Raw genomic sequence first — 13,811 nt, 5'->3', positions numbered from 1 at the left:
TTATCGTTCTGCATCAGCAGAAAGCAGAGGTCTTCATGCTTTTTGTTGGCGTGGCAGACTTGATCACCAGCTATAGCGATTTGGAAAATAAGACGGGTGCTTTTTGCACCATGCTTACTGCCCGTGTAGATACAGGCACAGGGCAAAGAGGAGGAAGATCCTGGTTTTTCTCCAGTTTGTTAAAGTTTCCTCCAAGCTCTAAAACACCCTTTTTCTGGGGTTCTGTCAGAAAAAAAGAAAAAGCAATTCCATGCTCTAAAGCAGAGCTAAACTTCCCAGCAAGTGAAATAAAAACCAGTATACTATTTCTTCCTCTTAAACTAAGCATGGAGCAGATCTCGGGCTGCCTCTCAAATTTCATCAGAAGATGGTACCACAAAGACAGTAAAAAACCTTCTACCCAACTCATCCCTGCTGGTTGGTTACTTCTGTCAATGAACCGCGTGCAAAACGTGACCCAGAACCACAGCGACTACGCTCCGATTTCTTTGGTTCATAGCCTGTAATGCAAGTATTTTACAGCATCACTTAATGAAAGCCATGCACCACTAAGCAAAATGGGAGCATTAAGCTGCAGTCCACACCCAAGCTCCAGGAGGGACAATTCAGATTCCAAATTTTACTGTGTAGATGGGGTGGGTAAGAGGCACCTGATTTCTCACCAGATGGGCTCTCAATCCTTCCCGCCTACAACAGCCACGTCCGTGCACTGGAGGACCGCAGTGGCACCAGGAGGGTACCCAAAAATGCAGGTGCTTTTAAAAATCCTTATGCTGAATTTGATAGCAAAAGCAAGACTGGATTCCCAAGCATCTATTGAGGCAAGGTACATTCCAATACTTCATGGAGTATCCCTGCTGATTTAAGACACCTATCAGTCACATAAGCCACTAGTTACCTGCTTAAGGCAGGTCAGCTGCAGTCACCAGGCTTGAGTGAATCAGCTTCACCTGCTCAGCTGTGCATCAGAAGAGACAGCTGAGTTATCACAGAGCACTTGGCCACGTGGGCCTCAAGGGTGGGCTCAAGTCTGCAGCACCAGCACAGTTTCTGTATTTCTTTACATGCTGGGCATTCATTGTAACCTGCTGATCAGTAGCTGGTTCCTGGAGAGAAACCCTCTCTCTGCTGAGCAACGGTGCTGCTCATGCACAGAGCTTGCTTGTTGATCCTGCTGACTTAAGTCCTTGCTGCCACAGTAGGCAATATCACATCTCCCAGTTGCACTGGAACTGTTGGTCCCTTTTATTGACACAACTTGCTTGATCCAGGAATAGGAGTTTGGGGAGAAAAAAATCCTGGTTTGTTCTCCCTCTTCTATTGCCCATGGCCACTGGGTCTGTTCCTGTCCCAGCTCCACTTCAACCAACTGTTCCTTTCTTCATTTAATTTGCAGGCAGTTTGTCCAAAGCCATAGCCAGCACATCGGCTGAGAGGGGAAAGCACCAGTAGATAAACTCTCCTGAGCCTGATGATGCGTCCAAGGCAGATTCCCTAATATAGTCTCGTATTGGAAACCTTCCCGTCTCACGAACAAACATTGCCTCCCCATTGTGGGGCACGCTCCTGCTCCTCACCTTCCCTTTGCGTGAGCAGAGCAAGGACCAAGCTCTCACAGGAACCCTCAGGAGGGCTCATGGTTCAGAGCAGTCCTACAGGACATCCTCCTTCCAGAAAGACTCAGGTCTCTTTCCCAGCACTACAACACTGTCATCAACATCTTGACTCTTCATGGTGCCTCAAGCAGACAGCAGCACCCGGTGAAAGCTATCTTGCCACAGGACATTAGCTCAGAGGTAACAACACAGGGCAGCTGGTGCCAACCAAGCAATGTCCCCCAGGAGTTCACAGCACCAGTGATTTTCCACTTCAGGTCAGAAACGACCACCTCCTTTTCTCCTTCCTCCCCACCAGCTTCAACACTTCGCCTTTGCAAGGTCATAAACCCAGCCTACACCAAGGAGCAATTCCCAAGACCAGTTCAGGCTACTACTCAGACAACCTTCAACAGTACCTCAGAGGGATGTAAGCAGAGGTCCAAGAGCTGAGGCAAACCATTACGAGTAACAGGTCCCTCCTTTTGAGCCCAAAGCCCCTCCGAGATACAGCTGTTGCAGGAGGGAGCAGAGGCAGCTGGAATTAAACACAGCTCCAGTTTGCTGTAGCACATCAGCAAACTTCCAGCCCAGGCTGTGAATCAATGACAGTTTGTAGTATTTCATCTCTCCCCTCCTTGCCACACCTGCCACAAGAACTCCTTATCCTCAGACTTTGAAGCAAGCTGCTACATTATTTAATTTGCTACCCCCAACGGATGAGGCACAGTGGCATTTTGGTTTCTTAAGATTGCTGCGTACACAATTTTCCCATTAATTTTTATCCTGCTTCGAACAAGGAGTGCAGACAGCATGGTCCACTGGTCATTCCCACTAATAGCAAGAACAAGCAAAGCAGATGAATTCAGTTTTTAAGAAACAGTACAAACTCAGTAGGCTGGAGAGAAATAGAGGTGGTAATATAAATAAGAGAGCAACCTCATCAAAAGGGTATGCTTAATGCTAACAAGGGGGAAAAAAAATAATCAGCACTGCACCTGACATGAATCTCATAAGTTTCTGCACACAAAAAATGCAAAACTTGCCAATGTATCTCCAGCAGCTCCGCCCGCGCCTGGATATTACCCCTGTGCTTCCAGCAATGCCACACACTTCACCCAGCTCACCTACCACCCTTCTGGGAAGGCTGGAGATGAAGCTGAGCCCCTGCTGAGTGCCCAAAGAGACTCCCACAAACAATCTGCGAGGGACAAGCACACCCAGCAGCCAGTGGGGGACCATTTATCAGCCAAAAAAAAATTAAATCACTACCTCTGTTCTCTCAGCTCTGATCTCAGAAAAAAAAAAAAATGAAACATCTCCCAAAAGCAGCATCTGGGAAATAAAATTCACTACTCTACTGCAGAGCAAAACTCCTGGAGTTGGCCACTGTGCCCTCACCATGTGCCACGGCCTGTAAGCTACCTGCCTCTGCCTCCAAGGAAATCACTGCCTTAGCACATTTTTTTTCTCCACTCACCTATCCTCATCTCCTGTACATTACAGCCACTCTTCCCTTCTAAAGCAACCACACGTGTTAAATATCTCACTAATCTCTAAGCTACTGTTTTCAACTCATTCGGCTTTGAAGGCTGCTGTTTCTAGGTCCGATCGAAGAGCTTGTATGCCCAAAAGCTCATCTACCTTCTCTAATCCTACCCAATAAAAGGTCTGTACAGACAGACCTTGCCTTTACATCCACACCCAGGGCCCCTTCTCCTGTCCCTACACCTCAGGGCAGCTTGCTGCAAGACCTGCACTCGGGAAGCTGGAAATAAAACCTAAGAACTTCCAGGACTTGAAAACCGCAATGGTAACCAAAGACCTCGAGCAATCTGGCTGCAGAGACATCTTCAATGCTTACGTGTCTACAGGCAAGCACGGCCCAGGAGCGGCACCGATGCTTTGGTGCACGCCAAAGGATTTGGAGGTGCTTCTCATGAGAAACAATTTGGTCAAGAAGGTCCAGCTGAAGAGCAGCTTCGCTGAGCACAGCCACTTTTCAGCACAGCTGATAACATCAGCAATCACTCCTGGTTTTGGGGATCAGATGGGTTTCTGAGAGCCCCAACCCTGTGCCCTCCTGCTGTGGTTTCAGGGAGTTCTCCCGTTTCTCAGCATTTTCCTGACCCCTAGTGACAAGACGTGGCTGTACAGCAGCCACTTAACACACGGCATCCAACTCTCCCCGCATAAACAAGGAGCAAAAAGCACTCTAAGTCTGGAGAGAAAGCTTTCCGGATCCGTCAGGATACTCGCCCTCTGCAAGCCCTGCAAATTTGCCAGAAAATCCAACCTGTTTAGCAAAGGAACTCAAAGTTGGGCTGAAAATCAGGAAACAAGCTGAATACAAGAAGCTTCCCTTGCACCAGGCTCCAACTGTGTCCAGGAAAGCCGAGTTACATGTTAATCCATCAGCAGACTGGACAAAGCAAGGGGTGGGCAGAAGGTAGTTCTGATGTATTACCTTCCCCCCAGGGCAAATGCATCTTGTGGCAGGGAACAGAAATGCCTTAGCAGGGCAGCAAACTGCATGATCTCACCACCGACCACCACGGATCATGGAGCAAACTCCTGGGGACCTCGAGGACAAGACTTGTGACACAGGAGTACATTAGCTGCCAGGGCCCACAGCCCTTGTTTTTGTCATGCCACTTGGTTTCAAGGTCAAACGCAGAGTCAAAGCAGGATTATTCTGGCTCAGCTCTTGAGGTTTTTCAAATCTAATTCATGCCGGGCTTCTCCGTGCATCAGCTAGCCATGGGTTGTCTCTTCCAGCACCAGTTTGACACAGGAGAAGGCATCCATGGCAATGTGTGCTCAGGTACTTTGGACTCAGGTTTGCATCATCGTCCTCCTCTGGGAAACATCCCCAATGCAACACGTCTTCACTCCCAGATGCTACGATACTCCACCATCTTGCACACAGTTATCTCCCACTTTGGCATTCATGTTTTATGCACATTAAAAATGGTTATGCCACTTCTATTGCCATTTTTTTCAATCTAACCTTCTCCAGGGGTACCTGCACACTGCCTGAGATCAAGGCCCTTTACCTAAAGCATCATGTGAGCCGACCAGAGAAGCCCCCACTTGTACCAGCCTCCAATTTATTTTGTTCATTGTGCTGGGGCCAATTCCTGGCCCTCACCGACTTCGATAAAACGACGCTACAAGAGGAAGACTCACACAGGAATAATTAACGATTCATCTCTATTTATTGGGCCCTTTTGTCAACTTAAACTTGTCACAACTGCCATAAATCCCCTCCGGTGCTAAACAAACTCTTTAATTAAATCTATTGTGCCACAGGAGCAATGCTTCAGATACCAGCGGAGTAGTCAGAGATGAAAGAGGTTGGCCCACCCTGGCTTAAAACACCCTTTGGGGGCTGAGGCTCACCAGGAGATTGTGACTCTGTCCCAAGCTACTCACTCAAAAGCCATTAACATGGATGCAAACTCTGAAAATGTATTCCCAGTGAATTCCTGAGGCACTGCAGCTGGTTAATTGTTTCCCTGCTTGACTAAGCAGTTGTTCCCCCCAGCCCACAACACATAGTTTCAGTCTCTTCACAGGAGCAACCTCAAAGCCATAAATACATGGGCAATTTAGTACTCACCAGGCAAAAATCTGTTCCCCCCTGTTTTGTGGGATGCTAACTGTCCTCCTGCCCTGGGTCTCCCCATTCAGGGAAAAGAGGTGAAGCATAGCAAGCCCTTCTCCCTCCCGAACGGTGGGAAGAGAGAACGGCAGATGGTGTCAGACCTGAAGAAAAGCCAAGCGCATCAGGTAAAGGTGAAGCAAACAAGCAGCTCACCCAGGATTTTCTAAAGACCTTCTCTAAGGAGCCGGGACATCCTGAGACAGGAGCTAGTTCAGACCCTGCCTCCAGCTACAGCCAGAAGTAGACCTGGGAAACACAAGAACAGAGCAAGCACAAAAGCAGCTTCTCCCTTTTTCTGCCTTCACCTACTTTCAGTCCAGGAAATCTTCACGTGACATGTGTTTGCTATTTAGTAAGCCCCACTGGCTCCCTCCCGGCAGCGACAGACAAACCTCTCCCACGCAGTGCTGGAGGACACCCACCCTTCTTCCAAAGAAGGACAGCCAGCCCTGTAACCGCACCTTGCTCGAGGTAAAGACTCCTTCTGCCAGTGTCATCGGCAAACATCCCGCTGCTGAGTCAGCAGCTCTGCTATCAGCCCGCCCAACGCAAACTTGCATTGCAGCAAACAAGATGGCAGAAGCCACCGCTTTCTTTGCTGGTTAATCCCATCTGCCTCGTGAGAGCGCCCAAGATGCAAAGTCAGAGTGAATTTACCGTGACTTAAACCGTGCTAACGCTCACCCCGTGGGTCAGTGGTTCCCAAGGGACACCTGGAAAAGCACACCCGCAGGAAGGTGACATTGAGCACATCTTTAATACTGTTAAGTGAGGAGCCAGCACAGACTGTGGGGAAATAAAAAAATAGAAAAAAAAAATCAAACCATGGGGGGGAAACACCAAAAAAAGCCATTTGTTGCTGTGTTGGAGAGTTCTAAGCTCTTATAGGCAGCTTCCATCTCCTGGAAGCAGCGAGGATCATGCTCTCCACGTTTCTTATGTGACTGCAAGCAGTCACACGTTGCAGCCAGCACTCTCAGAGAAGGAAACCGGTATCCCTCTTCCCTCAAAGGGACCATGAAAATGTTTCAGGGAATGTGAAATGAGAAAGGGCGGAACTGAAAAAGCAAATCTTGAGATGGGAGATAGTATGTGGATCTCAGCCAAAGCAGCTTTCAGGGTCAGGTACATTTTTTTAAAAAGGTATTGACAAAATAAAAATAATAATAGTAGGTGAGTCATATGAGAGGTCCCTACAAATACATAGAAGCAATGCACGCATGTGGGTTTAGCTGCCATTGACCTAGCCCAAAAAAGCACAGCTCTGATCTAGACAACAAGGGAGGTAAAAGGAAAAAATATCTGTTGCCGATAAACAAGCACACCCCTTGCACGGGGCTGCAAACTGCTCTGAGCAAACACCTTGCTCAACATCACTCAATCAATCATTAAAAGCAAATCTAAAGACTCCCATCTCAAAAAGAGAAATCAAAGCTGGGCAGAGGGGGAGTTTCATGCACTTAGGGGTTCAAAAGTCGGAGTCAGCCAAAGGATCCCCCCGGCCAGAATTTCACACCGTAGACCAAGGAAAAATCACAACTGCCCTCTGGACGCTTTTCAGCAAAAGCACATCCCGCTGCGAGAGATCTCTCGCATGTAAGGTTGGCAGTTAAGGCTTGATTTATAACCTAGGAGAGAAAATGCCATTACAAAGGAGCCGGGTAATCAGCAGACACAGTATAATTAATCGTTTTTCTCCTGACGTTCTCCAACCACAGAAATTCTCACCTCTAATGAGCAGAGGTGTCTGTCAGTTGCCCTGTGCTGGCAGCATGTGTATTGGCAAGGTAAATAGGATCGGCTCCCAGCTGTGCTGGGAACAAAATCCAACAGAGGGAAAGTGGGGTACTGTGAAAGATGGGGTATTTGCTTCCTCCCCCATCTCCAAACCAAGAGGGAGGTCAGCAGAGGCACTGTCACCTAGCCAAGATGCATTCGAGGCCCTGACAAGTCACCATCAAAACTGCCACTGCATTTTCTTGAGAAAACTGCAGCTGAGATCCCCTGAACGTAGCTGTTATCTGCAGCACTCTTATCTCCACCTGCAACTTCACGGCAATATCGCTTCCTTTACCTCCTGCTTATGCCACTATTTACGGGGTGCTTCTACTGGGCTGTGCTGAGGAAACTGCCAGTCCTGCAATTCAAACTTATGCCAAGAAAATATTCTGCTGGCCTTTCCCGACCTCACAAACAATCCCACCTCCTGATTTCATTGCTGGAAACCATACGGTGCCCCTCCTCTTCTCATCCACATCAAAGCTTCCAGCTTCATATCCGCACACAACTATTTTCTTCTCAGGTGCTGCGTTGTTCTCCACATCTTTTCTCCCTGGACAGGCACTCAGGGTCTCCCAGGACACAAAAGATGCTCATTTTTCCTTTTCATTACCCTGGCAAGCGAATCTGCAGAGGGCAAAAAAAGAAAGGAAGAATTTGCTTCCCTCTAACTCTCCTGCTGGAGAAACAAATCATCTCTGTGACACCCACAAACCCTAACAGTAGAAAACAAAACATGCACAAGAGTATATACAAGGGATGTATGTCACATTATATTAAAAAATTTTCAGAATCAGTTGCTTCAAGGGTAAAGAAAGCCATGAGGGTATCGCGGGGTGCTGAATTTCTGCCTACCATGTACACCAGTGTAGTACAAAATTGTTGTCAGCACTGGAAAATTGCGCATCACGTGAGTGGGTTTAGCAGACGATGAGCTGCAGGACATGGGCACAAATCCGGCAGGCCTGGAGAGCGAAAACATGCCGGGGAGCAGCACACGGCATCCATGCAGACACGGTTCCCCTGGCAACGGGGGGAAAAAAACACCTTAAAAATTCTGGGAAGCATTGTGCCACACGCACTCCCGCCATTACCCTGTCTCTCAGTCCACGTGCTGCAATATAATCCAGACAATGCAGCCCTCAGCTCCTGATTATCACTGCGCAGAGCTCAAAGGGCTGGGAGGCACACGTGTGCTCAGCCAGGACGACTGTCGCATTCATCACACGTGTTGCCAGCAGCATCCAGCTTTAACTGCCCCTTTTTCCATCCTGTTCTGCTTTTGGCTTGTGCAACAGGTTAAAAAAGTGACCCTACAGGAGAGGGGCGGGTGGTTCAGGGGTGGACGCATCACCGCTTCAGCACGCGGGTTCAAAGGGACCCTGTTTTAGCATCCCCCAAGCCCCCCGGGGTCCCGTAGGGCCCCGCAGGCAGGTGACCGCTGCCTGGCAGCGTTGGGAAAGGCTGGGGCAGCAGTTCATCGTGGGTGGACCCGGCCCCCTCGCCACGCCTCCCGCCACCCGGACAAGCGGCAGCTCCACCGGGCTACCGTACGGCGTACACCACCCAGCCTGGACCCGGGACGGAGGCCACGGAGACGCGCAGGCGATGGTAAGTCGCTGCTGGGAAATCCGGCTGTTGCTTTGCAGGCGGCGGCTATGGACGGGGCAGGAAGGTTTCAGCGGCAGCTCCGGCCTCTGAGAAAAGGCAGGAGGAAAGGGAGAAAGGAGCAGAGCTCTGCGCGGCAGTTAATAAGTAACACAGAGAGCTCCGCCAGCTGCTGCGGAATTATCAAAGCCAGTGCTCTCCAGGCTCGGTTCCTCTGCGAGGGGGAGGGAAAGGGTCTGTCAGCAAGGCTGCACTGCCAGCGTGACCCCCACTCAAATTCCGCACGGCAAGTATAACCCCCACGCGTGCTCCGTCCACACGGCCAGCGCAACCCACCCCGGCCACCTGGAAATCGGCTTTTTCACGGCAGCGGAGGGAACAGGAGCAAAAGACCATGGGCCTTGTGACATACCTCATTCCAGCCCTGCCTGCAGGTCCTGCTCACGCCAGGGCTGTCCCCCTTTACCTTCTCCTAGGTGTAAAGTCACCCTTAAAAGGGAAGATGTTAGTTTGAGCAGAGAGGGTTGTTTCACCTCCAGAAAGCCCAAAGCTCTCCCAATTTCCCATGCTCATTCCTCTCCCTCAGTTGCACAATGCATCTACTCGGTTTCCTGCTGGCAAAAAAAAATCCCAATGCCTTGGCAGTTGAGAGCCAGCAAAAGAAAACAAAATAATTACATTTCCCTAATGAGAAAAGTGTGTTTTAAAGGAGTGAGTGCACATGAAAGCATTAACATACCATACCAACTAAAACAGCAGGCTGGCCAATGGGCTGGGGTGGAGAAGGAGGGAAGGGAGTGGAGTGGAGGGCACGGGGAGCGCTCGGGGCAGAGGGTTCACCATCACAAGACACAGCCAGAGGAGCTGGCTTTCTTGTGGTCCGTTGGCCAAACCTCAGCCTGGCCATGCCTCCCACTGGTGCTGGGCTCTCAGAGAGGAGCTGAGCCTGGAAAAAGCCCCAGGGCCCATCCTCCCTTATAGTCACTAGGCAAAAAAAGTGTTCAGAGAACAATCTAGCAGCCAGAAAAGGGTTCAGAGAACAATTAAGCCGCGTCCCTCCCAATCAGCCTGGTTTCTTGCCCTGCCCAGGGGAGGCTGGCTTGGAAGCCAGCCCCCTGTGCCCATACCCCTCCGCTCCAGACAAGCAACAGCTCCAGCTTTACGCAGCCTTTCCTCTCTTCAGCACCAATACACGACCAGGAGGATTCAACCCCTGGTCCCAAAACCTGGCATGGCCCCTACCCCATTCCCCCCAGGGCAGCCCCCATGGGTGCCCCCCCTGCCAGCAGCCCCATGCAGAGCTAGCCTCTGTCCCCACGTTATCCAGTTGCTAAGCTACCCGCGCCCGGCTTATCACGCCATCAGCACAGAAGGGCAACGGCTGAGGGTTTATTGCGCTGAGCTGTGTTTACTCACTACCTTTCCCTCCAAACCCAGAGCTCGGGAAGGGACAGGATCGACATTAGCAGGGGGCCATCCAAAACGCCGCACAAACTGAAGGGCAGTACAGGTGGTTTGCACGCTAGCAGCGAGGCCGGAGCATGCACAGGCGAGGAAGGCTTTCCCCAAACACCGTGCAAGAGGGAGAGTGCAGCTGCAATGCCGGGGGGACAGGAACCATCCCATCCCCAGCCACCCCTGAGCTAAGGTTCAGCACAAACCTTGCCACTCTCCGTTTCATGAAGCACTCTGCAGCTGACAGCTTTCTCTAAGCATAAGGGTTACAGCTACGCAGGCAGGTTGGCACCCACACAGCCCGATGACTTAGCAGACCCAGTAACATGGGAACAGGGCATCATCTTTCCAATCTTGCGCAAAACATGAAAAACCAAAGAACCACCCACAAAAACATCAGCTCTATGGCTGCCTCTCTGGTTCTGTACAGCCTATGAGTGGGTAAACTATAGGAAAGGACGATTTGCCTTAGTTGCTCAGCTGTTTAAGATGCTGCTTCTGAGCATCAATGCCCAAGCGAAACATCTCAAGGGGCTGCTGACCAAACACCTGCAAGAAACAGTGGGCCATATTTGTTAGGACTCACTTCTAACTTGCCACGCTTTGCTCTACAACATATAAAGGAAAACACATTGCAAAGAGATGTTGATCTTTGTCATTGAGAAACAACAATCCTCACCAACTTGAAAGATCATATCACCCAACTAGGAAAGAATTTTAATTGCCAGAACATAACCTTTCAGACAAAACAATACCCCTTCTGCACTCACTCCTGCCTTCCCCACAGAGCCAGAAGATACACTGGCTCACGTAGCCCCTGTCCCCAAGAGCTGCATTTTAGTTTCATCTTTGCCTATATTCACTCCCCAAAGCCAAGAAGGTCTGCTGCTTCCTCCCCGCCTTAAAAAACAAACAGCAGCTCTGCCCAAGAGCAGAAGACAATGCTAAATCATAATCCCTCCCCTCTGCCCTTTGTTACTCACAGAGGGAAACAGCCTCTTCAACTCCATTGTAACATAAGAGAGATTGAAAAGGAGCTGAACTCCAATTTAGGGTGACTCACCTCTCTGATTCACACCACTTCTTTCTCCTCTAAAGCAGGCTTCCAGTGCAGATGACCTGCAAATAAAGCCCTCCTGCTTCGCTTCCAGAAGGTACTTCGCAAACCTCAAAAGCAAGCAATTCTCAGTTCTAGAAGCCATCGCAGAGTTTCTGGTGGTTTTTTTTCCAGAAAATTATACATAATGTATTTGGAAGCTTAACCTCACACAGCCATCATTTCTTAGTACCTCAGGTTATGATGAATACATATATACACTGGTAAAGTGGTAGGTGTTGCAGGTCAGAGGACAAAAGTGACAAGCTAGACTTCACTTGACCTAGGTACATGCAGGATGTACCCAAGGCAGGGAGCAGAGGACAGCATTTGACACCCCATGTCACCAGCACCCCTCAATTCAGGTCCGCACACGCGCTCTAACCTTCCCACCCAGTCTGCAGCTGCCTCCATGGACCCGTAATTCCACGACCCATGGGATGCCTCACTGCTTTGAACATCTGCTTCATCCTACCTCTGCCACGCTGATCTGCTCCTCTTCCCTTTCCTTTCCGCGGTGTCAGGCAGGAAAAGCCCACAGGCTGAGCACGGAGGAGAGGGAGCAGCTGCTGCCAAACCTGAGAGCCGTGGGGTGGAACGAGGTGGAAGGCAGAGACGCCATCTTCAAAGAGTTCCACTTCAAGGACTTCAACCGGGTACGAGCATCAGTGGTACAGAGTTTTACAAAGCAGGAGACCTGGTTTGCAGAACAGGGAGTCCCATCTGCATGGCTCAGACAAAGAAACCCCTCCATGTTTCTCCTGAAATGTAACGGCTGAGCAAGATATAACCTGCCCAAGACACCAAAGTGCTCAACTCAGCGCATGGTTTGTCTGGGAAAACTCCCCGAGAAGAGGAAAACCCATAGCAAACCCCAACAAAGATACAGAACATCCCAGGCCTTGCATTTGTTTGGGTTACCTAGAAACATGCAGTGTAAAATTCATAGTAATGGGGTGAAAAACAATATATTGCAGGGTAAGCGGTTCGGAGCTAACTTTTCTTCTTACTCCACTGGGCAGGCCTTCGGCTTCATGACCAGAGTGGCTCTACAGGCAGAAAAACTGGATCACCACCCCGAATGGTTCAATGTGTACAATAAGGTAAGAAACAGGGATGGCGGGGACAAACGGAGCTCTTCAGGGAGCAGATCCCTTTTTTGGGGCATAAAACAACAGCAGCAAGTCCTGCTCAGATCAGCGGGACCTCATCCCTCAGATGCCATCACCTTGGCATATCACAGAGCCTACAGCTATCACTTACAGAGCCTTTCCTCCCCCTTTTACCACCTGTCCAGCTGAGCAGTAGCTGCCTGTAGGCCAGCACCAAGGTTGCTTTTTTGAATCAGTATCCGAAGTAGCAGCAAGGGGAAAAGCTTCTGGGGAAAGAGTGAGTTGAAAAGCGGGCACCGCTGACTGCTGCAAGCAAGTGACAGCTGGTGGCCAGGACAGGCTGTAGGAAGGAGAAAATCAGGCAAAATACCAGACCCCCTCTCCCACCCTGGGAAATTTGGCTAACAAGTCTGGAGAAGGTAATAGTGCTAAGCAGTCTTATCAGACGCGAACTGTCTGCAGCACTAGGGAAACCATTCCTGCTCTTTCTGCCAGCAACACTTGGTCGGTCTGTCTGTCTGGTTTAGGTTCACATCACCTTGAGCACCCACGAGTGTGGAGGCTTATCAGAGCGAGACATCAACTTGGCCAGCTTCATCGAGCAGGTTGCAGCTTCTCTCTCCTGACTAGAGACACATGAAGCCAAAACCCAACTCTGCCGCTGCCACAACCCGCATCTCGCTTGGACAGTCGCACCTAGAGCCTTTTCCCACTTCCAAGCTAGTTCCTGGATCCAGACTGCCTAACGCCATGCCAAACTCCCCACCGCAGCTCAGACAGATGGAGGCACTTCTTGGGCACCGCGCAGATATCCATCTCTGATCTTGCCGCTTCCATTCTTAAAACCTTTTGTTAGGGTTTTACCAGCCCGCAAACTGCTGAGCCTCTGGGGCTTCCAGCAGACATGCCCTTTTACCAGGAGTCATGTTACACAATTGCACCAGTAAATCTTTCCAGAGCCTGACCCCAGTCCAGGCACTGCGTTATTGCTTCTTACCTACTGGAATATGCTTTCTACCAAAAACATGGTATGTGAACCCTTTGGGTTTCTCTATACTATACCAGCGACTGTGATGTGCAATTTGATTATTACTGTAACCTCTTTCTAGCAGTATTATAAGCAGGCATGTGATCTCACCTCTATTGTAACAGGCCTTTAGTGGCATACCAACTGAAAATGTTTACAATAAAGGTCTTGGTTAACCTGATGTCAGTTTGGAAGGAGGCCTCACTGTCAAAATCACACCAACAGGTTCTCCCAAGGCAGGTTACTGGCCTGACTGCTCTCAAGAAGGTGCTTCTGCCACGGAAAAGCTTCTTGAATGAAGCAACACGGAGAAACGGCACGTGCCTTCGCAGGCCTGCACCTCAAAGCGAACGGGGTCTGAAAGAAAATGAGATTATCAAAGCCAGAGCAGATCAGATAAAAACTGCTCATGCTAAAATCAGAAGTGTACCATAGCCAAGGCACAAACACAGGGAAGGCACAACCAAAAGGC

The 13,811-nt window shown here is 49.8% G+C and overlaps 1 protein-coding gene across 1 annotated transcript; it reads left to right on the top strand.

Annotated features, from left to right (window-relative positions):
* Nucleotides 1–3,405: 3,405 nt before the first annotated feature.
* Nucleotides 3,406–12,965, top strand: PCBD1 (pterin-4 alpha-carbinolamine dehydratase 1). Its single transcript, XM_059821306.1, has 5 exons — nucleotides 3,406–3,469; nucleotides 8,462–8,652; nucleotides 11,725–11,856; nucleotides 12,223–12,303; nucleotides 12,840–12,965. Exons 1-5 carry the CDS (start codon nucleotides 3,406–3,408, stop codon nucleotides 12,936–12,938), a joined length of 567 nt encoding a protein of 188 aa, XP_059677289.1. The 3' UTR covers nucleotides 12,939–12,965.
* The last annotated feature ends 846 nt before the right edge of the window (nucleotides 12,966–13,811 follow it).

Source organism: Gavia stellata, chromosome 9 (genome assembly GCF_030936135.1).
Source record: "Gavia stellata isolate bGavSte3 chromosome 9, bGavSte3.hap2, whole genome shotgun sequence".
Lineage (NCBI taxonomy): Eukaryota > Metazoa > Chordata > Aves > Gaviiformes > Gaviidae > Gavia > Gavia stellata.
The sequence above is the reverse complement of the archived record's forward strand: the minus strand, read 5'-3'. Positions and strand labels throughout refer to the sequence as shown.